The 23,448-nt window shown below is 42.4% G+C and overlaps 1 protein-coding gene across 1 annotated transcript in view; it reads left to right on the plus strand.

Annotated features, from left to right (window-relative positions):
* The window catches only part of KEAP1 (kelch like ECH associated protein 1), a 96,096-nt gene that overhangs the window by 50,578 nt on the left and 22,070 nt on the right, over positions 1 to 23,448 (plus strand). Inside the window, exon 5 of the mRNA XM_053718009.1 lies at positions 11,975 to 12,151. Coding sequence (XP_053573984.1) covers positions 11,975 to 12,151 — 177 coding nt within the window. The remainder of the gene's footprint in view (positions 1 to 11,974; positions 12,152 to 23,448) is intronic.

The following is a 23,448-nucleotide window of genomic DNA, read 5'->3' on the forward strand; positions in this document are numbered from 1 at the left end:
GACAGTTCTGGAGTGTCCTTATACCAGGCAGGTACTGGTCGGACGCTTGTCTGCTGTTACTTGGGTTCATGTCACCCTTGTGGTGCTGATTTAATCCTGTTGGATTCTGAATGTCACTTGGCCTATTGATATGGATTCCGGGTTTGGATCCTATTTCGAAGTATGAGGCCTAGTGTGTAGATACAACACTTCCGAATGGAGGGTTGTGAGTGCCGATCTAAGGTTGTTTTTTTCTGGCTACGCGCCTGGGATACGGGTCTGAGTTTTCATGCGTCATCATGGTTCTTTCAGTTCCCTGGGGACTCGGAACCAAAGTTTCCATTCCTTTGGAATTGGGAGATGCGAATGACCTCTGTGGTCTAGCGTTCAGAGTGATGAACGATTTGCGTACTCACTTAACCCCTTAATGACCGGACCATTTTTCAATTTTCTTACCCTTAATGACAATGGCTATTTTTACATTTCTGCGGTGTTTGTGTTTAGCTGTAATTTTCCTCTTACTCATTTACTGTACCCACACATATTATATACTGTTTTTCTCGCCATTAAATAGACTTTCTAAAGATACCATTATTTTCATCATGTCTTATAATTTACTAAAAAAAAAATAATAAAATATGAGGAAAAAATGGAAAAAAAAACACTTTTTCTAGCTTTGACCCCCAAAATCTGTTACACATCTACAATCACCAAAACACACCCATGCTAAATAGTTTCAAAATTTTGTCCTGAGTTTAGAAATACCCAATGTTTACATGTTCTTAGCTTTTTTTGCAAGTTATAGGGCCATAAATACAAGTAGCACTTCGCTATTTCCAAACCACTTTTTTTCAAAATTAGCGCTAGTTACATTGGAACCCTGATATCTGTCAGGAATACCTGAATATCCCTTCACATGTATATATTTTTTGTTAGAAGACAACCCAAAGTATTGATCTAGGCACATTTTGGTATATTTTATGCCACCATTTCACCGCCAAATGCGAGCAAATAAAAAAAAAAAACTTTACATTTTTCACAATTTTAGGTTTCTCACTGAAATTATTTACAAACAGCTTGTGCTATTATGGCACAAATTGTTGTAAAAGCTTCTCTGGGATCCCCTTTGTTCAGAAATAGCAGACTTATATGGCTTTGGCGTTGCTTTTTGGTAATTAGAAGGCCGCTAAATGCTGCTGCGCACCACACGTTAATTATGCCCAGCAGTGAAGCGGTTAAATTAGGGAGCTTGCAGGGTTAATTTTAGAGATCAGCCTCCCACCTGACACATCCCACCCCCTGATCCCTCCCAAACAGCTCTCTTCCCTCCCCCACCCCACAATTGTTCCCGCCATCTTAAGTACTGGCAGAAAAATATTTTAGCTGTGATGGACCCCTACCTTAGCCCCAACCTCCCTGATCCCCCTCCAGCTCTCTAACCCTCTCCCCTACCTAATTACCGCCATCTTGGGTACTGGCAGCTGTCTGCCAGTACCCAGTTTGGCCCCAAAAGTCCCCCAAAAAGTATTTTTATTTTTAACTTAAAAACTATTTCTGTAGTGCAGCAGCCCCCCCACAATACCCCCTCCCCCTCCCAGATCCTTTTATATTTCAAAATTATTTTTTTACCTTTTAACCCCTTTCTGCCCTCATTCATTGGTGTCAGTGTGGCTAATGCGTGCACGTGCGCCCCGTGCACGCGCCCATGCACATTCACGTGCACACTCACCCCTCGTGCACGCGCGCACGCACCCTCACACCGGCGGACACTGGCACCATCGCTACCGGTGCAGAGAGGGCCACAGAGTGGCTCTCTCTGCATCGGAGGCTTGTAAAGTGGTATTGCAGGATGCCTCCATATCGAGGCATCACTGCAATACCCTCAGAGCTGCTGGAAGCATTTGTGATCGCTTCCAGCACTCTGTTAGACAACTGACGTACCAGGTACGTCCATTGTCATTAACTGTTAGTTTTTGCATGACGTACCTGGTACGTCAGTTGTCATTAAGGGGTTAAAGGGACACTGAACCCAAATTTTTTCTTTTGTGATTCAGATAGAGCATGCAATTTTAAGCAACTTTCTAATTTACTCCTATTATCAATTTTTCTTCGTTCTCTTGCTAACTTTATTTGAAAAAGAAGGCATCTAGGTTATTTTTTTTTGGCTCAGACCCTGGACAGCACTCTTTTATTGGTAGATACATTTTTCTACCAATCAGCAAGAACAACCCAGGTTGTTCACCAAAAATAGGCCGGCATCTAAACTTACATTCTTGCATTTCAAATAAAGATATCAAGAGAATGAAGATTTGATAATAGGAGTAAATTAGAAAGTTGCTTAAAATTGCCTGCTCTATCTGAATCATGAAAGAAAAAATTTGGGTTCAGTGTCCCTTTAAGGTTCTTTCCGGATGCTGACTCTTTAACCTAATATCATTATTTTGCAGTTACGGAGTCTCCTTCCTTCCCGCCTTGGGTGGGTCACCTGATCTGGAAGTTCGGGCATGTCCTTCTTCCTTTTGCTCAGCGTTGCATTTGCTCTAGCAGGTGGAGTGCAGGGGTTACCCTGCGTTCTGTGAGGAGCTACGAGGCTACCAGCCTTTACCCTGTTAAAGCGTTTTTTTTGGAGACCAATTCTTCAAGGATCTCTGGAGACTGTTGTCTCTTCCATATAGGATCTACCCTTGGTCTTACCATGGTCTTTTGATGCTCCGGGTGTTATCTTCGACCTTGTTACAGATCTAGCCTTCGGGCTTGAGAGTGGAGGTCCGAGGTCGGTTACAGACTGTCGCCGTTCTGTGGTCCGGTAGATGTCCATTTATTCTCAATGCTCTGTTGGGGCTTAGCGGAGGGTGGCATTCCGTCTAGCTCACTGGGATGGCAAGCAGATGGTCCGGGTTCACATCCACCTTTGGGTGCTGGTTGTTACCTTTCCAGCGTGTGTAAAACGTAGTTAAGCTTGTCTAGGAGGCTGTTTGCTAGGTTAAGTCATTTGGTCGTTAAGTGTACGGACTTTAGATGGTGCTCTCAATATAGGGGGACAATTTAGGGTTCCTCAAGAAGTTGGATCTTTCGATCGATTCCATTTTTCGAGGACTCTGGCCTAGGACCATGTCTTTCCCTGGATCGGGTTTGGACCGTTCGGTTAACCTTAGGTTTGTGGTCCCATGTGTCCCTTTGAAGGGGGTGGGGTTTCATTTCTCATGGGAGATTTCTATCTGCCTGAGGCTTAGGTTCTAGGTCTCTGACGGGTCCCTACTATTCTTCTGGTGCATTTGATGTTCCTTGTAGACTCCAGGTGTCTTTTCAACTGGGTTGGCGATATTGGCCGAGGGGTCTCATCTCTATTTTAGTGTGGTTTCGATTGCTTTAGTTCCCTTTCTCTCCTAGAGTGGGGGATGGGTTCTTGTGTGTTCTCCTTGATTTGGAGTTACCTCAGTATCTGTGATGACCTGTGGGTCCTTGTTTTTCTTGCCTTGTAGGTTTTTTTTCCCTTCTTGCGCTCTCAGAATCCTGGAATAGGGAGATGTGGAGTAGTGACTGTTACCACCGTTCCTGCAGCAGGAGGCTGGGGGTTTGAACCCTGGTAAGGCTCCTGTTATTTGGTGGATTCTGATATTTAGATGCTGGGGGTCTGGGAGCTCTCTTCCCTTGGGAAGTGTTCCTCTTTATGGAAGACAGCAGTGTTAGGGGGGTCTCGTACCCATGCATGAAGTCTGTCCTGACCCACGGTAGCATGCCGTTTTTGGTAGTGGTCAGAGTTCTACTCTGGGGTTTTGCTCCTCGTAAAATCCATCGCTTTTCCTCCAGAGGTCTGGGGCTCTTGTCTTCTGTCTTTGACTAGCCTTTGGGCTGGGACCATTACCCTAGAGGGAAGGTCGGGGATCGGTTACTCTATGCAGTTTAGACAGTTTTCTTTCTTAAATCTGTCCTTCCCTTTGGTGGGAGGACTTTTGATGTCCTCCTTTTCTAACTACGTTTGTTGCTGGGAGGGGATGCTCCTTGGAGCCAGGTATTCTGGGCTGAAGCTGTTGTCAAAATTTTTGGCGCTATTCGGTGGTTTGGGTTTCCACAATGGCTGGGTCAGCCTTCCTACCTGGAGGCCGGTCATTGCAAATTCCTGTTCAGGTGTTCTCTTGGAGAGCTCTTTGCTAGCTGCTGGTATATTTATCCTGTCTCTGCTGTCTATGCATGCCTAACCTGCAGGTTTTCGACTTGACTATGATGCAACAGGGAACTCACGGTTTTCTGGAGCACCTTATGGTATGTTGCTGTGCCAGGGATATGAGGGTGGCCCTATGAGGGATATGAGGGTGGATCTATACTCCCTCTCTGGGGCAGATAGAGGTCCTTGACCTTTACGCCAGGTACTCTTCGTGGGAGTCAAAAGACGCGGGGCTGGCTCCTCGTTGGCTGTTTGTGCTCAGCAGGCTCTGGGGCTGAGTGGTTTCTAACTCGACTTTCCTGGTTGTGTAACTGATGTGCAGTTACCTGGGCTTCGGGGTTTTCTTTACCCGTGTCTTTTATTATTTTTATAGGGTGTCGGGTAATGTCAGACTGTGGTGCCTTTTGAAGGGGTCGCCTTTTTTGTACCCACCCTTTGTTTACATTCAGTGTCCTCTAGCTTGGGTATTGTTCTCACAAAAGTAATGAATTTCCCGTTTTAAGAAGAAAAACATAAATTATGCTTACCTGATAATTTTCTTTTCTTCTGACGGAATAGTCCACAGCTCCCGCCCACGTTTTGTCTATGAGGCAACAGTTTTTTTTTTTTTTTGTTTTTTTTTTTGTTCTGGCACCTATTTCACCCTGATATTTCTCCTACTATTCCTTGTTCCCTTGGCAGAATGACTGGGGGATGAGGGAAGTGGGGGAGGTATTTGAAGCCTTTGGCTGGGGTGCCTTTGCCTCCTCCTGGTGGCCAGGTTCTGAATTCCCAAAAGTAATGAATGCCGCTGTGGACTATGGGAGGATGAGAGAAATGCATCCATAAATGCATGATCATAGGTATGCACAGATTAGTACTAAGGTGCATCTCTTTAACTTGAGGAAAACAATTATGCCAAACCGGAAATTTTTCACATTACGCTTCCCTTATTGCTAATGGATCAGAAAGGCATAAAATGTTGGTGTTATGTCAGTAGACCAAGTATCTATCACTGTAACATGCTATGGTTTAAATGCAGGATCTTTTTTGAATATACCTTAGTATTTCATAAAGTTAACCATTGCTCAAGATATGACTATAAGGGAGTAAAAGAGGCAGTCTGGTATTAATCAGACTTGAAAAGCAGGCTCATATGAATTGAACTTTGAAGTGTGCAGCTTCTAAAAAACATGTGATCGCCTGCTGCCCTCCTAGGATTTCAAATTTAGATTTCGCTTTAGATTTCCTATTCTGGGAAACTTTAGTGCCTGGGTAGATTTTTTTTTTTTCTTCACAGCACGTAATACATGCTCTTAGTTTCCTCTGTTAAGCACTGATTTTTCTGCCCAACAAAATTTCTGGTCTGAAAATACAGCCAGTTTTCTGATTTGTATACGACAAAAGTCAACATTTAAACTTGCATGATTCAGATAGAGCATGTCATTTTAAGACTCTTTTAAATTCACTTCTTTTTTAAGAAGGGCTTTGTTCTCTTGTTATCCCTTGCTGAAAAAGAATACGCACATACCCTTTACTAGTGGGAGCTAGCTGCTGATTGGTGCCTGCACACATGTAATTGGCTAACTAGATATGTTTAGCTAGCTGCTAGTGGTGCAATGCTGCTCCTTCAGCAAAGGATAACAAGATAATTAAGCAAATTTGATAATAGAAGTAAATTGGAAAGTTGTTTAAAATTGTATGTTCTATCTGAATCATCAAAGAAATTTGGGCAGTTTCCTATCCCTTTTTAAAGGACCATTAAACTGCTGAGTACAAGGTTACTACTCGCTATGCTATTTTTTTCCCTCCTGTACTTGCAGATCTATTAAAGCTATTCTCTTATTTTGCCTAATTACATAATCCAGTTGGTAAAGCTCTACATCTTTATACTGCGCACCGCCATCTTGTAGCTCGCATTTTGTTGCATCCTGTGACAGGAGCAGTGCACTTTCACAGATTTGTTTTTTGACTGCTGTAACTTTCACTTCAGTTTAGCGCACATAATTAAGAGTATACGTATTACCTTTTTACACAGTTTTTAAAAAACGACATAACAAATATAATCTACAAGATGGCGGTGCCCATTGTGAAAATGCAGAGCTTCACTAACATGTAAGGGATTAAAATAAGGGAACAAGTTTGAAGACAGCTGCAGGAGGAAAAATACTGTAATAGTGAGTAGTGACCATTCTATTGTACTGTACTCTGTACATCGATGGTCGTTAAGGGATTGTCTGGTTAAGACCTCGCTTTTAGACCCTCCTTCCTGAAGGCTTACTAAAATAGCACAATGTTGCCGCTGGTGGCGAGACCGCAATATTGAAAAAGTCACCCCCATAGGGTAAGACACTGGTCATTAAGGTGTTAAACTTGACACTGTACAACTGCTTTCTCAGAGATTTTAATCCTGCTTTCTGTGAAGAGTGCTTTGCATTTTTAATTACATGTAATTTTATTACTTCTCTACTGAAAGTTGACAAAAATGTTTGGTGATCACACACAATATTTCCATCTTAATGGGAGGAGAGTCCACTGCTTCATTCATTATTTGTGGGAAATAAGAACCTGGCCACCAGGAGGAGGCAATGACACCCCAGCTAAAGGCTTAAATACCTCTCCCACTCCCCTCATCCTCCAGTCATTCTTTGCCTTTCGTCACAGGAGGTTGGCAGAGAAGTGTCGGAAGATTGGAGTAGTCCCTTATGGAGGGTAGAACTCTTCAAAATGGGACTGGAGTTTTAAGTAGTCCTGTCAGTCTCTCGGTGAGTATCTGAAGAGAGAGAACAGCACTCCTGAGAGAGAACAAAAGCTAGAATAACTTCCATGCCTGTTCATTTTTATTACAACTCGCGTTCTTTTAGCACACTATGCCCTTTCACAGAAAAAAAATATCCTGTAGCATATCAGTCTGACCCTGCCCAATGACAGTCCAGCGCCGAAATACCAGGCAATTCCTCTCTGAACGAGAGAAACCACAACCCCAGACGATCGTTTCGGCCTTCTGTGGGCCTCGTTGGGGAGGTGGAGTTGCATCTCTCTAAGGGCATGTGTGCACGGAGTCCACGTCTGGTTTCCCCATTACTCTTAGAGTAATGAGAGTATGGGTGTAAGAGTCCGGAGATGCAGGGGAAGTTCTTCTGCGAAACCATCCCGACTCATGATTAACAGCTCCTTAAGCAATCAGCGTTGACAAGTTTCGATGTCTGCTTTATTCTCTCAAGTCCGTGTCAGGAGCGATGCTACTAACCTGTCACACTTGAAAGGCCGTGTTCCACGGCATAGATTCTGGTAAGATCGTTTCATTTTATACACATATGATAATGCATGAATACAAGGTCACATTGTGTCTCCTTTTATCTGTATAGAATCATGGGTTAATATCCCTGGAAAGGGGATTATTGAACAGGGGGGGATTTATACTTAATATTTTATTGTGTTTGATGCCATATCATGTGTGAGATGAGGCTCTAGCAATGTGTGAACAGTCAGGATCGTCTCAGCATTCTTTTGGCGCGTTTTTTCTATAGTGCAGGGGCGGTCCTGCATGGCACTCTTTCCTGATCGGCAATTGCGGGAGACGTAACAGTTTCTCTGTGTTCCGGGTCATAGGAGGTGGTGAGTGCCTCGACCATTGGTGTAAAAAGGTGCCATTTAATCTATCTAGTCAGTATTAAAGACGTAAGCTATGGAGGACTCAGATTTAATTAAAGAGGGAGTATCCTCTAACATATCAAATACCTGTTTATTGTGAAGAGGTACAGGTTGATCCACCTGCTCAACTGTGTTTCACATGCTTTGATAAGATTGCAATATCTAAAAAAAAAAAAAAAAAAGATATTTAGTACTACTGAGCCGTCCACCTCTGAGGGTTCTTCACCCCGCTAGGTGCATTCATCTCCGATTACACATGTAGCTCCCCAAGGCCCTACTGGCCGCCAGATTTCACTGCTCAGTTGCAAGAAGGGGTTTCTGCGGCCTTCCATGCCCTACCACGCGCTGTGAAGCGCAAGCGAAGGGAAAGACATAGCCTTCCACCCCAGGGGACATCTACTCCGTTGGATGTCTCTCAGCCTGAGAGATTATCCGATGATGACGCCTCTGACTCGTCGGAGGGTGCCCTCTATGGGTTGGAATTTAGCGTCTTCAAAACCTCCGGCTTCGGAGGAGCCAGATTTAAGTTTAAAATGGAGCATTTGCGCTTTTTACTGAAAGAAGTGCTTGCTACGTTGGAGGCCCCGGAACTAAAACTTCTGGAAGAACCTTCGATCCCTAACTAGATAGGGTTTACGAGGACAGGGTGATGCCTCAAACCTTCCCAGTGCCCGTAAAGATGGCTACTATTAAGAAGGAGTGAGAGAAACTGAGCTCGTCCTTTTCTTCTTCTTCCTCTTTTTTTTTTTTTTTAAGAATTAGTTCCCCGTTCTGGACTCTTAGCTAGAGCTATGGGGCTATTCCTAAGGTGGATGGAGCTATCTCCACGCTCATCAAGCGTACGACTATTCCCCTTGAGGATAGTTTGTCGTTCAAGGAGCCCATGGATAAAAAGTTAGAGTCCATGTTGAGAAAGATGTTCCAACTTACGGGGTTGGTTTTCCAACCTGCAGCGACAATCGCTGCGGTGGAGGCAGCGGCTACTTACTAGTGTGACGCACTGTCCGCTATGGTCGAGGTGGAGACTCCCCTCGAGGAGATACAGGAAAAGATTAAAGCCTTTTTTCTTTTATCTGTGATGCAAACATGCAGGTCATTCGATTAAATGCCAAGACATCAGGTTTCTTTGTTCTAGCTCGTAGGATGCTGTGGTTAAAGTCGTGGTCGGCTGACATGACTTCCAAGTCGAGATTACTATCCCTCATGTTTCAAAGGAAGGTTATCTTTGGTCCAGGCCTGGACTACTATAATATCCACAGTCACGGGAGGCAAGGGTGCTTTCCTTCCGCAGGATAAGAAGAATAAGCCTAAGGGCTCTACTTTTCGTCCCTTTCGTTCAGATAAGTCTCAGTACCAGCAGCTTGCTGCGAAGGCCGAAGAGTCCAAGTGATCTTGGAAGCCAGCTCAATCTTGGAACAAGTCCAAGTAGAGCAAGAAGCCTGCCGAGACAAAGTCAGCATGAAGGGGCGGCCCCCGATCCGTCGCTGAATCGCGTAGGGGGCAGACTATCTCTGTTTGCAGAGGCTTGGACAAGAGATGTACATTATCCTTGGGTTCTGGAGGTTATCACCCAGGGTTACAGTATAGGGTTCAAGACTCATCCGCCCAGGGGCAGATTCCTCCTGTCAAACCTATCCTCAAGACCAGAGAAGAGAGACGCCTTTCTAGAGTGCATGAGGGATCTCTCATCTCTCGGAGTAATCGTTCCAGTACCTCTAGCAGAAAGGGTAGGGTACTATTCACACGTTTTTGTGGTCCCAAGGAAAGAGGGCACGTTCCACCCAATTCTGGACCTAAAGTGCCTAAACAAGTTTCTGTCAGCCCCATCGATCAAAATGGAGACGGTCAGATCGATTCTGCCCCTAGTTCAAGAGGGGTACTTTATGACGACAATAGACTTGAAGGATGCCTACCTTCACGTGCCAATCCACAAGGACCACGTCAGGTTCCTAAGATTTGCATTTCTCAACCAACACTTCCAGTTTGTGGCCCTACCGTTCGGTCTGGTGACTGCCCCAAGAGTCTTTACGAAGGTTCAAGCAAGAGCCAGAGGGATTGGGGTGGCTCCTTATCTGGACGATATTCTGGTTCAGGCTCCGTCCTGCAGTCTCGCGGAGGACCATTCGAGGGCTCTTCTCCTTCGATCCCATGGATGGAAGATAAACGAAGGAAAGCGTTCCCAGCAACAGGGTGGAGTTTCTGGGTACGATAATAGATTCCTTATTGATGAAAGCATTCTTGACAGATCAGAGACGTTCCAAGATTGCGTCCAGCTGTCTTGCCCTTCAGACCTCTTCAAGGCTGTCTCTGGCCAGGTGTATGGAGGTGATTGGGCTCATGGCATTCAGCATAGATTTCATTCCATTCGCCAGGTAACATCACAGACCTCTTCAGTTATGCATGTTGAGACAATGGAACGACGATCACTCAGATCTATCCCAACAGATCTTTCTGGACAACCAATTGAGGGAATCCCTCTCTTGGTGGATCCGTCCGGGACAGCTGGCCCAGGGGACATCCTTCTTGAGGCCATCCTGGGTGACTGACCACGGACGCAAGTCTATCAGGATGGGGAGCTGTTTGAGGTGCCAGAAGGGCACAGGGCAGGTGGACTCGAGAGGAGTCGACTCTACCAATAAATATTCTGGAACTTCAAGCGATATTCAACACTCTAAGGACTTTGCCCCACCTGGGGTCGTCCCAATTCATCAGATTCCAGTCGGACAACATTACCTCGGTGGCTTACATAAACCATCATGGGGGAACGATAAGCTCCCTAGCCATATCTCGGATTCTGGAATGCCCTGAGACTCACAATTGTTCACTCTCAGCGATCCACATTCCGGTTGTGGACAACTGGGAAGCCTATTTTCTCAGCAGACAATTGTTTCATCTGGGGGAATGGTCTCTCCATCTCGAGGTGTTTGCGGAGATCTGCATCAGATGGGGGACGCCGAAGATAGACCTCATGGCGTCCAGACTCAACTTCAAGCTACCCAGATACAGGTCACGGTCCAGGGACCCACAGGCAGAGCTGATAGATGCCTTAGCTTTGCCTTGGGAGTTCAACTTAATTTTAATTTTTCCACCATTGCCACTTCTTCCTCGAGTGGTGGCCCGCATCAAACAGGAGCAAGCTTCGACCATTTTGGTGGCTCTGTTGTGGCCGTGGAGGACGTGGTTTGCGGATCTTTCCTGGAAGGTTCTATTTCTTCTGGCTATTGCATCGGCTCGCAGAGTCTCTGAGTTAGCGGCCTTGCAATCTGAGCCCCCTTACCTGTTTTTTCACGCTGATAAGACTGTGCTTACCAGTGGGTTGGGTTTTCTTCCCAAGGTGGTGTTGGATCGTAACATCAATCAGTAGATAGTAGTTCCTTCGTTTTGTCCTAACCCTTCTTCGCCTAAGGAGAGGTTACTGCATAACTTGGATGTGGTTCGAGCCTTGAAGTTTTATCTTCAGGCCACAAAAGATTTCAGACAGACTTCGTCCTTATTTGTGGTGTATTCAGGGAAGCGTAGGGGGCAGAGGGTCTCTTCCACCTCTGTCTTTTTGGTTGAGAAGCATTATCCGTTCTATCCGGCCTATGAGACAGCCTCAGAGGATTATGGCTCACTCAACTAGAGCTGTGGCTTCTTCTTGGGCCTTTAAGAACGAGGCCTCTGTGGAGCAGATTTGTAAGGTGGCTACTTGGTCCTCCTTACATACTTTTACAAAATTTTTGGGAGAGAGGTTCTGCAGGCTACGGTGCCCTCAGTTTAGGGTCCGCCTCCTTTTACCCTCCCGTTTTTGTTCATTCAGTGTCCTCTAGAGCTTGGGTATTTGTTTCCACAAGTAATGAATGAAGCAGTGGACTCTCCTCCTATTAAGATGGAAAACATAAATTATGCTTACCTGATAATTTGCTCCGGTGGGCGGACCTAAATTTAACATTATTCTTCTGGCACCATTTATACCGATATTTCTCCTTCTGTTCCTTGTTCCCTTGGCAGAATGACTGGGGGACGAGGGGAGTGGGGGAGGTATTTAAGCCTTTGGCTGCGGTGTCTTTGCTTCCTCCTGGTGGCCAGGTTCCTATTTCCCACAAGTAATGAATGAAGCAGTGGACTCTCCTACCACAGATGGAAATGAAATTATCAGGTAAGCATAATTTATGTTTTTCCAATATTTATAGCTCCTCTTTTATTTTTTCTATATAGGAGCATGTGCACTTGATACCACTGTGTATGCAATGGGCGGTTACGATGGAACAGATCAGCTGAACAGCGTGGAGAGATATGATGTGGAGAAAGATTGCTGGACCTTTGTGGCACCCATGAAACACCGTAGAAGTGCACTTGGGGTCACCGTTCATCAGGGCAAGATATACGTGCTTGGTAATTACACTTAAGGCTTAAGCTTGAAGCTAAGCAACTGTCTTATCAGTTTTCTTGTTTATTCACATCAGGTTTCAGACTGTTTCTTTTTTATATTTGAGGCTATTACTGGTGCTAAAAATGTTATTATGAGACTTCAGAACAGTGTTATTTAAAATGTCACCTGCATCAGCAAAGCAGCATAAAAACAGAATTTATGTTTACCTGATAAATTACTTTCTCCAACGGTGTGTCCGGTCCACGGCGTCATCCTTACTTGTGGGATATTCTCTTCCCCAACAGGAAATGGCAAAGAGCCCAGCAAAGCTGGTCACATGATCCCTCCTAGGCTCCGCCTTCCCCAGTCATTCGACCGACGTAAAGGAGGAATATTTGCATAGGAGAAATCATATGATACCGTGGTGACTGTAGTTAAAGAAAATAAATCATCAGACCTGATTAAAAAACCAGGGCGGGCCGTGGACCGGACACACCGTTGGAGAAAGTAATTTATCAGGTAAACATAAATTCTGTTTTCTCCAACATAGGTGTGTCCGGTCCACGGCGTCATCCTTACTTGTGGGAACCAATACCAAAGCTTTAGGACACGGATGATGGGAGGGAGCAAATCAGGTCACCTAGATGGAAGGCACCACGGTTTGCAAAACCTTTCTCCCAAAAATAGCCTCAGAAGAAGCAAAAGTATCAAATTTGTAAAAGTTGGTAAAAGTGTGCAGTGAAGACCAAGTCGCTGCCTTACATATCTGATCAACAGAAGCCTCGTTCTTAAAGGCCCATGTGGAAGCCACGGCCCTAGTGGAATGAGCTGTGATTCTTTCAGGAGGCTGCCGTCCGGCAGTCTCATAAGCCAATCTGATGATGCTTTTAAGCCAAAAAGATAGAGAGGTAGAAGTTGCTTTTTGACCTCTCCTTTTACCAGAATAAACAACAAACAAGGAAGATGTTTGTCTGAAATCCTTTGTAGCATCTAAATAGAATTTTAGAGCACGGACAACGTCCAAATTGTGTAACAAACGTTCCTTCTATGAAACTGGATTCGGACACAAAGAAGGTACAACTATCTCCTGGTTAATATTTTTGTTGGAAACAACCTTCGGAAGAAAACCAGGCTCAGTACGTAAAACCACCTTATCTGCATGGACCAGATAGGACGGAGAACACTGCAGAGCAGATAACTCAGAAACTCTTCTAGCGGAAGAAATTGCAACCTAAAACAAAACTTTCCAAGATAATAACTTAATATCTACGGAATGTAAGGGTTCAAACGGAACCCCTTGAAGAACTGAAAGAACTAGAGTAAGACTCCAGGGAAGAGTCAAAGGTCTGTAAACAGGCTTGATTCTAACCAGAGCCTGAACAAACGCTTAAACGTCTGGCACAGCTGCCAGCCTTTTGTGAAGTAAAACAGATAAAGCAGAGATCTGTCCCTTCAGAGAACTCGCAGAAAATCCTTTCTCCAAACCTTCTTGTAGAAAGGAAAGAATCTTAGGAATTTTTATCTTGTTCCATGGGAATCCTTTAGATTCACACCAACAGATATATTTTTTCCATATATTATTGTAAATTTTTCTAGTTACAGGCTTTCTAGCCTGAATAAGAGTATCTATTACAGAATCTGAAAACCCACGCTTTGATAAAATCAAGCGTTCAAACTCCAAGCAGTCAGTTGGAGGAAAACCAGATTCGGATGTTCGAATGGACCCTGAATAAGAAGGTCCTGTCTCAAAGGTAGCTTCCATGGTGGAGCCGATGACACATTCACCAGGTCTGCATACCAAGTCCTGCGTGGCCACACAGGAACTATCAAGGTCACCGAAGCCCTCTCCAGATTGATCCTGGCTACCAGCCTGGGAATGAGAGGAAACGGTGGGAATACATAAGCTAGGTTGAAGATCCAAGGTGCTACTATTGTATCCAATAGAGTCGCCTTGGGATCCCTGGATTTGGACCCGTAACAAGGGACCATGAAGTTCTGACGAGAGGCCATCAGAACCATGTCTGGAATGCCCCATAATTGAGTTATTTGGGCAAAGATTTCCAGATGGAGTTCCCACTCCCCCGGATGCTCCTCCATCGCCAGGGAACTCCTTGTTACCCCCTGATGGTTGATATATGTAACAGTCGTCATGATGTCTGATTGAAACCTTATGAATTTGGCCTTTGCTAGTCGAGGCCAAGCCTTGAGAGCATTGAATATCGCTCTCAGTTCCATTATGTTTATCGGGAGAAGAGAGTCTTCCCGAAACCATAGACCCTGAGTTTTCAGGGGTTCCCAGACCGCGCCCCAGCCCACCAGACTGGCGTCGGTCGTGACAATGACCTACTCTGGTCTGCGGAAGCTCATTCCCTGTGACAGGTTGTCCAGGGTCAGCCACCAACGGAGTGAATCTCTGGTTATTTGATCTACTTGTATCGTCGGAGACAAGTCTGTATAATCCCCATTCCACTGTCTGAGCATGCACAGGTGCAATGGTCTTGGATGAATTCGTGCAAAAGGAACTATCAAACCTATTACTTCCATGGACTGCGCTATGGAAGGAAGAAGAACAGAATGAAGTACCTGACAAGAGCTTAGAAGTTTTGATTTTCTGGCCTCTGTCAGAAAAACCTTCATTTCTAAGGAAACTATTATTGTTCCCAAGAAGGGAACTCTTGTTGACGGGGACAGAGAACTTTTTTCTATGTTCACTTTCCACCCGTGAGATCTGAGAAAGGCTAGGACAATGTCCGTATGAGCCCTTGCTTTTGACAGAGACGACACTTGAATCAGGATGTCGTCCAAGTAAGGTACTACTGCAATGCCCCTTGGTCTTAGCACCGCTAGAAGGGACCCTAGTACCCTTGTGAAAATCCTTGGAGCAGTGGCTAATCCGAATGGAAGTGCCACAGGTAATGCTTGTCCAGAAAGGCGAACCTCAGGAACCGAAAATGTTCCTTGTGGATAGGAATACGTAGGTACGCATCCTTTAAGTCCACCGAATGGTTTCCATTTTGAATGATGAAACCCTTAGAAACTTGTTTAGAATCTTGAGATCTAAAATAGGTCTGAATGTTCCCTCTTTTTTGTGAATTATGAACAGGTTGGAGTAAAAACCCATCCCTTGTTCTCCTAATGGAACAGGATGAATCACTCCCATGCTTAACAGGTCTTCTACACAGTGTAAGAATGTCTGTTCGAAGATAATTGAGACCCGTGGAACCTTCCCCTTGGGGGTAGTTCCCTGAATTCCAGGAGATAACCTTGAGAAACTATTTCTAGCGCCCAAGGATCCTGAACATCTCTTGCCCCAGCCTGAGCAAAGAGAGAAAGTCTGCCCCCCACCAGATCCTTCCCAGATCGGGGGCCAACACTTCATGCTGTTTTGGTAGCAGTGGCAGGTGACTTGGCCTGCTTACCCTTGTTCCAGCCTTGCATCGGCCTCCAGGCTGGCTTGGTTTGAGAAGTATTACCCTCTTGCTTAGAGGGTGTAGAATTTGAGGCTGGTCCGTTTCTGCGAAAGGGACGAAAATTTGGCTTCTTTTTAGCCTTAAAAGACCTATCCAGAGGAAGGGCGTGGCCCTTTCCCCCAGTGATGTCTGAAATAATCTCTTTCAAGTCAGGGCCAAACAGTGTTTTACCCTTGAAAGGGATGTTAAGCAAAAGCGCTCTGCGCGCCACGATAGCAAACCCTGAATTATTCGCCGCTAATCTAGCTAATTGCAAAGCGGCATCTAAAATTAAAAAGAGTTAGCCAATTTAAGAGCTTGAACTCTGTCCAAAACCTCCTCGTACGAAGATTCTTTATTGAGCGACTTTTCTAGTTCTTCGAACCAGAAACACGCAGCTGTAGTGACAGGAACAATGCATGAAATTGGTTGTAGAAGGTAACCTTGCTGAACAAACATCTTTTTAAGCAAACCCTCTAACCTTTAATCCATAGGATCTTGAAAGCACAACTATCTTCTATAGGAATAGAAGTGCGTTTGTTTAGAGTAGAAACCGCCCCCTCGACCTTGGGGACTGTATGCTATAAGTCCTTTCTGGGGTCGACTATAGGAACTAATTTCTTAAATATAGGGGGAGGACAAAAGGTATGCCGGGCCTTTCCCACTCCTTATTTACTATGTCCGCCACCCGCTTGGGTATAGGAAAAACATCGGGGGGCACCGGAACCTCTAGGAACTTGTCCATCTTACCTAATTTCTCTGGAATGACCAAATTGTCACAATCATCCAGAGTAGATAATACCTCCTTAAGTAGTGCGTGGAGATGTTGAAATTTAAATTTAAAAGTTACAATATCAGGTTCTGCTTGTTGAGAAATTTTCCCTGAATCTGAAATTTCTCCCTCAGACAAAACCTCCCTCCTGGCCCCTTCAGATAGGTGTGAGGGTATGTCAGAACAGATATCATCAGCGTCCTCTTGCTCTTCAGTGTTTAAAACAGAGCAATCACGCTTTCTCTGATAAGTAGGCATTTTGGAAAAAATGCATGCAATAGAATTATCCATTACAGCCATTAATTGTTGTATGGTAATAAGTATTGGCGCACTAGATGTACTAGGGGCCTCTTGTGTGGGCAAAACTGGTGTAGACACAGAAGGGGATGATGCAGTACCATGCTTACTCCCCTCATTAGAGGAATCATCTTGGGCAATATCATATCTATGGCATTATTATCCCTACTTTGTTTGGACATTATGACACAAATATATCACATATATTTAAATGGGGAGACACATTGGCTTTCATACATATAGAACATCGTTATCTGATGGTTCAGACATGTTAAACAGGCTTAAACTTGTCAACAAAGCACAAAAAACGTTTTACAATAAAACCGTTACTGTCCCTTTAAATTTCAAACTGAACACACTTTATTACTGAATATGTGAAAAAGTATGAAGGAATTGTTCAAATTTCACCAAAATTTCACCACAGTAACTTAAAGCCTTAAAAGTATTGCACACCAAATTTGAAAGCTTTAACCCATAAAATAACGGAACCGGAGCCGTTTTTACATTTAACCCCTATACAGTCCCAGGTATCTGCTTTGCTGAGACCCAACCAAGCCCAGAGGGGAATACGATACCAAATGATGCCTTCTATAAGCTTTTTCAGTGGTTCTTAGCTCCTCACACATGCATCTGCATGCCATGCTTTCCAAAAACAACTGCGCATTAGAGGCGCGAAAATGAGGCTCTGTCTATGACTAGAAAAGGCCCCCAGTGAAAAAGGTGTCCAATACAGTGCCTGCCGTTTTTATTAAAACAATCCCCAAGATTTAACAACTATTAAAAGTAATAATCTGCCAAATATACTTAGTAAAGTAATCGTTTTAGCCCAGAAAAATGTCTACCAGTTTTTTAAGCCCTAATGAAGCCCTTTATTCTTTTACTTAAACTTAAGAAAATGGCTTACCGGTTCCCATAGGGAAAATGACAGCTTCCAGCATTACCGAGTCTTGTTAGAAATGTGTCATACCTCAAGCAGCAAAAGTCTGCTCACTGTTTCCCCCAACTGAAGTTAATTCCTCTCAACAGTCCTGTGTGGAAACAGCCATCGATTTTAGTAACGGTTGCTAAAATCATTTTCCTCTTACAAACAGAAATCTTCATCTCTTTCCTGTTTCAGAGTAAATAGTACATACCAGCACTATTTTAAAATAACAAACTCTTGATTGAAGAATAAAAACTACATTTAAACACCAAAAAACTCTAAGCCATCTCCGTGGAGATGTTGCCTGTACAACGGCAAAGAGAATGACTGGGGAAGGCGGAGCCTAGGAGGGATCATGTGACCAGCTTTGCTGGGCTCTTTGCCATTTCCTGTTGGGGAAGAGAATATCCCACAAGTAAGGATGACGCCGTGGACCGGACACACCTATGTTGGAGAAAAGGCCGTTTTAGTCATTTTCTTTTCTTAAAGGGATATGAAACCCAAATCTTTTATTTCATGATTCAGGGGATGCAATTTTAAGCAGCTTTCTAATTTATTACTTTTATCAATTTTTCTTTGTTCTCTTGGTATCTTTATTTGGAAAAGCAGAAATGTAAGCTTAGGAGCTGGCCCATTTTTGGTTCAGCACCTGGGTAGCGCTTGCTGATTAAAGATAGCAAGAGAACAAAGACAAATTGATAATAGGAGTAAATTAGAAAGCTGCTTAAAATTGCATGCTCTATATGAATCATGAAAGAAAAAATGTAGGTAAGGGTTTAGTGTCCCTTTAAAGCAAAGATTAGCAGCATAAGCACGTGTACAGTGACAATTGATGTGCTCTTTGTATGCAGCACTCTAATAATATCTGCCCATGCATGAGAGGTCTATAAAGATATAAAAAAGACATCATTAAACACACCTCTTGCATTTATGTAAAAACTCTACTTGTTGCACACTTCCTATAGAGACCAAAAACGAAAACGACCACGAACGACAGTAGAATTTAATAATTGACAAATGCACAATAAAAAAAAAATGCAATAAGCAGTAAAATATTTATGGTTGAGTTAAAGGGACACTGAACCCAAATTTTTTCTTCCATGATTCAGATAGACTGAGCATGCAATTTTAAGCAACTTTCTAATTTACTCCTATTTATCAATTCTTCTTTGTTCTCTTGCTTTCTTTATTTGAAAAAGGAAGGCATCTAAGCTTAAGGAGCCAGATAATTTTTAGTTCAGACCTCTAGACAGCACTTGTTTATTGGTGCTGTCCAATCAGCAAGGGCAACCAAGGTTGTGAACCAAAAATGGGCCGGCTTCTAAACTTACATTCTTGCTTTCAAATGAAGCTAGCAAGAGAATGAAGAAAAATTGATAATAGGTGTAAATTAGAGCATGCAATTTTAAGCAACTTTCCATCTGAATCGTGAAAGAAAAAATTTGGGTTTAGTGTCCCTTTAGTCCAAATTTCCCTCCCCCTTTATCATGTGACAGCCATCAGCCAATCATAAAATGCATATAAGTATGTACTGTGCGCATGCTCAGTAGCAGCTGGAGCCTCAGAAAGTGTGTATCTAAAAAGAATGTTCACGTTTTGATAATAGAAACATATTGAAAAGTTTTATGCTTTTATCTGAATCCTGAAACTTTTTAATTTTGACTTTAGTGTCCCTAAATTCTGTAACCTACAAATGGTGGAATGTGCAGCCTTTTGAAAATATGTTAGACTTTTCCTTTTTGGCCTTTGTAGGATACAAGCAAAAATGTGTTAAATTTCCCTTTTACACAGTTTGCATTGAAAAGTAATTCACAGTAATATACTAGTGCTGTATAGTCCCAGCATGACGTTTATTTCCATGCTGGGACTATAAAGCACCTCAGTATTATAACCTGAGGTTTCTGTCTGTGATTTTTGTAAGAAAGTTTAGAAAATGTACATTAAAGGGCATGACAATGACAATTAAAACTGACATTAATAAATTAACATCATATCTTTTGTAAAAGTTACTACTTCAATGTTTAACTTCATGCCCATGGATCCTTTATTGGTTCTAATTTCGGTATCTGATTACACTCTAAACTCACTTTTGATCTGGCTAACAAGCCTTTTTCTTTAGCTGGAAATGAATCATTTAGAAATTTTTAAACCTTGGGATAATTTTTTTTAGAAAAATATTTCTTTCCAAAGGCAGGGAGAGTCCACGACTTCATTCATTACTGTTGGGAATATCAACACCTGGCCACCAGGAGGAGGCAAAGACACCCCAGCCAAAGGCTATAAATATCCCTCCCACTTCCCCTATTCCCCCAGTCATTCTTTGCCTTTTGTCACTAAAGGAGGGGGCAGAGAAAGTGTTAGAAGAAATGAAGAGTCCTTTGATAGGTATTTTCCCTTCAAGACAGGACTGGGTTTTTTTTTTTGGGTTTTTTTATTTATTTATTTATATCCAACAAAGTAGTCTGGCGGGTAACAATACAGAAAAAAGAAAGAAAATGTAACAAAATACAATAAAGCAAGGAAAATAAAGCTTATGTCCTGTACCGTGGACATAGTCATTGTACAAACCATTTTCATTAAAAAAAAAAAACAATTTTCAGCTCTAACTTCTGGTTACAATTTTTAAAACTATACCCATATATCTGATCATAACTAAAGAACCGCCAGAAAGTAGAGAAAGCTATTCTATATTTATAATCTATACCTTGTTGGATTTTTGATTATTTTAAACCAAACTGACATATATCACAAGACCACAACAACAACACAGCAAAAAAAAAAAAAAAAAAAAAAGCCCACCCTCACCACCTCCCCAACAGAACCAATTCAGAATCACGAAGGGGATATATCAAACAATCAATTTCAGTGGTAGGGAATATTTTAATAAATGCTGACCACTTGGAGAAGAACCTGGTGATATCCTCATGATTATCAATCCTAAGATTATGTTGTTCAAGGATACATTGCTTCTTTAAACAATTTTTAATTTCTGAAAAACTGGGGACCGAACACATTTTCCATTTTTTAAAAATAAGATATCTGACCGCCAGTATAGTTATATTAATCAATTTAGTATTAAGCTGCCTATCCTCTGACTTAGGAAAAAGAAAGACTACATTTATGTCAAAGAACTTTAACGAGGAAAGCTTTAAAATTTTACAAAGCCAAAATTGAACTCTGATCTTTGAGCAGGCCCATAACATGTGCAGAAGGCCCGCAGAAGGAAGCAAACACTTCGGACAAATAATAAAATTTGTTTTCCCACATCTGATACCCTTTTCTGGTGTAAAATATGTCATATAAAGCAACTTCACATGGGATTCTCTCCATGTAGCTGATAAAGTTGTCCGAGCCACCTCCTGAATTGAGCAAAGAGGTAAATTAGAGTCTAATTCTTTAGACAATAGTGTAGCCCATTTAACAACAATTTTATCCAAATTAATTGTACCTCTATCCGATACCAGAGTCATATAACATGGTGAGATCGACAAAACTCCATTCTTAACAAATATGAGCCACTTTTCCAATTGCCCAAAAGACCAATTCCAGCCATAGTCATTCACTAATTTTGTAACGTAGTGTCTAGCTTGAAGATAGGCAAAGAAATCTCTATGTGGGAGATTAAATTCTAACCGAAGCACATCAAAAGATTTGATACAGCATTTCTCTAAATCAAGCAATTGGAAAGCTTTACCAAGCCCTAGATTGTGCCATTTTAAGAAAATTGCTGATGGCATACCAGCCTGGAATTGTGGATTCCCTAAAAATGGTAGGAATCTTGATGCGCGATGTTCTATACCTAACAACTTGCAGACCTTTTTCCAAGCCAAAACTAAATTATATATTGTTTTATATCTTTTAATTTGAGGTGGGATATTTGAAGGATCAATATGCATAAGCGCCACAGGTGAAAAAGGATATAAAATACTACTCTCCAGATCGTTATTTGTTACATAGTTATGGACATATAACCAATCTGCTATGATACGTATCAAAAAAGCATAATTATATGCTCTTAAATCAGGTAAAGCCAAACCTCCCGCATCCATTGGTAGAAAAAGTTTTGCCAATGAAATTCTGGGTTTCCTTTCCTGCCATAAAAACAATCGCAATTGTGTGTTAAATAAAGTGATATCATTTTTTTTAAAAAAACAAAGGGATGTTCTGAAGGACGTAAAGTATTTTAGGCAGCAGAATCATCTTGTACGCAGCTATGCGTCCGGATAACGAGAGGGGTAAATTCTGCCAGTTCTTAAGAACTAACCTAACCTTATTTAGTACAGGCAGGATATTCAGAGAATACCAGGTATCAGGGTTTCTTGAAATATTTATACCCAGATATTTGAATGAATCCTTAACTATAGAAAAAGGTACATTTGTAGGAGAGTTGCCTGTCTGTCGGATCCAAAGGAGTTCAGATTTGCTTATGTTCACTTTGTATCCTGAAAAAGAACCAAACTGTTGTATTATTATCAAAAGGGTTTCTAGATTCCTACTTATATTGGCTAAGTAAAGAAGAATATCATCCGCATACAAGGAAATTTTTAACTCACGCCCGGTGACCACGATGCCCTCAAGCCTCTGTCTTATCATTATTGCCAGAGGTTCAATAGCAATATTAAAAAGGAGCGGGGAGAGGGGACACCCCTGCCTGGTACCCCTTTGCAAAGTTATCTCTGAAGATAACTGGCTGTTAACTATCAACCTAGTGGAGGCCGTATGATAAAGCCTTTCAATAAACTTCGAGAACCTTTCAGCCCAAACTGTTCTAAAGAAAATAGAAGATGATCATGATGGACTGAGTCAAAAGCCTTTTCGGCATCTATGGCTAATACTGCTAAGTCAACATTACTTCCTTCCCTTCCTTGATCAGAGACCATTGTATTAGAAAAGAAGTCCAAGGTGAGCAGGAGTTCCCTTATTTTGGCCGCAGAATTCCTATTTTTCATAAACCCGGCCTGATCTATGTTGATAATGGACGGCAGAAGGGACTGTAATCGCCGTGCAAGAATTGTAGCTATAAGTTTGTAATCTGTGTTCATCAGGGCGATCAGTCTATAAGATTCTACCATTTTTGCATCTTTTCCCTTTTTCAAGATCAAAGATGTAAATGACGCTGTAAAACTAACTGTAGGTTCATTCCCATCTATATATATATGATTAAAAAGTGAGGTTAGATACGGTGTTATGGTAGCAGCTACTGTTTTGTAGAACTCATTGGGTATTGCATCCGGGCCAGGTGCTTTATTAGACGACAGGTTATGGATAGCCTTAGCCACTTCTGCATCAGTAATAGGAGACTCAAGTTCCTTCATTAAATCTGGAGATAGAGATGGAAATGTAATATCTGACCAGAACTTCTGGCACTCCGAAACATTAGATGGTTTAGCTGAATATATATATATTTATAATAATCGTGAACAATTTGAACCAGATCCTGTGGGGCACTAACCGTTTGACCATGCCTATAAAGTGCATCAATTAATTGAGAACCTAGGTCCTGCTTAACTAGTCTCGCTAACAATTTTCCCGACTTGTTCCCGTATCTATATAATTTTTCTGAAAGCCGAACATCCTTTTGAGTGGATTTATAAGTTAAGAACGAATCTCTTGCCTCTAAGGCATTAATGTATTTTGCCCATTGTTGTGGCGTCTTTCCCAATAGATGTAAATTGTAGGCATTTATAACTGCCCGGAGAAGTTTGCTCTCCCGTTTCTTAAGGTTCTTAGTACGCCTAATATTATAAGCAAGAATTTCCCAGGACTGGGGTTTTTAAGTAACCATGTAAATCTCTCAGTGAGAGTAATGGTAAAGGTTAGCAGCTGGATGCGGCAGGGATTGTGCTCTGTGTAATATCTAGCTAGTTAATCTAACAACCA

This window comes from Bombina bombina, chromosome 6, assembly GCF_027579735.1.
Source record: "Bombina bombina isolate aBomBom1 chromosome 6, aBomBom1.pri, whole genome shotgun sequence".
Taxonomy (NCBI): domain Eukaryota; kingdom Metazoa; phylum Chordata; class Amphibia; order Anura; family Bombinatoridae; genus Bombina; species Bombina bombina.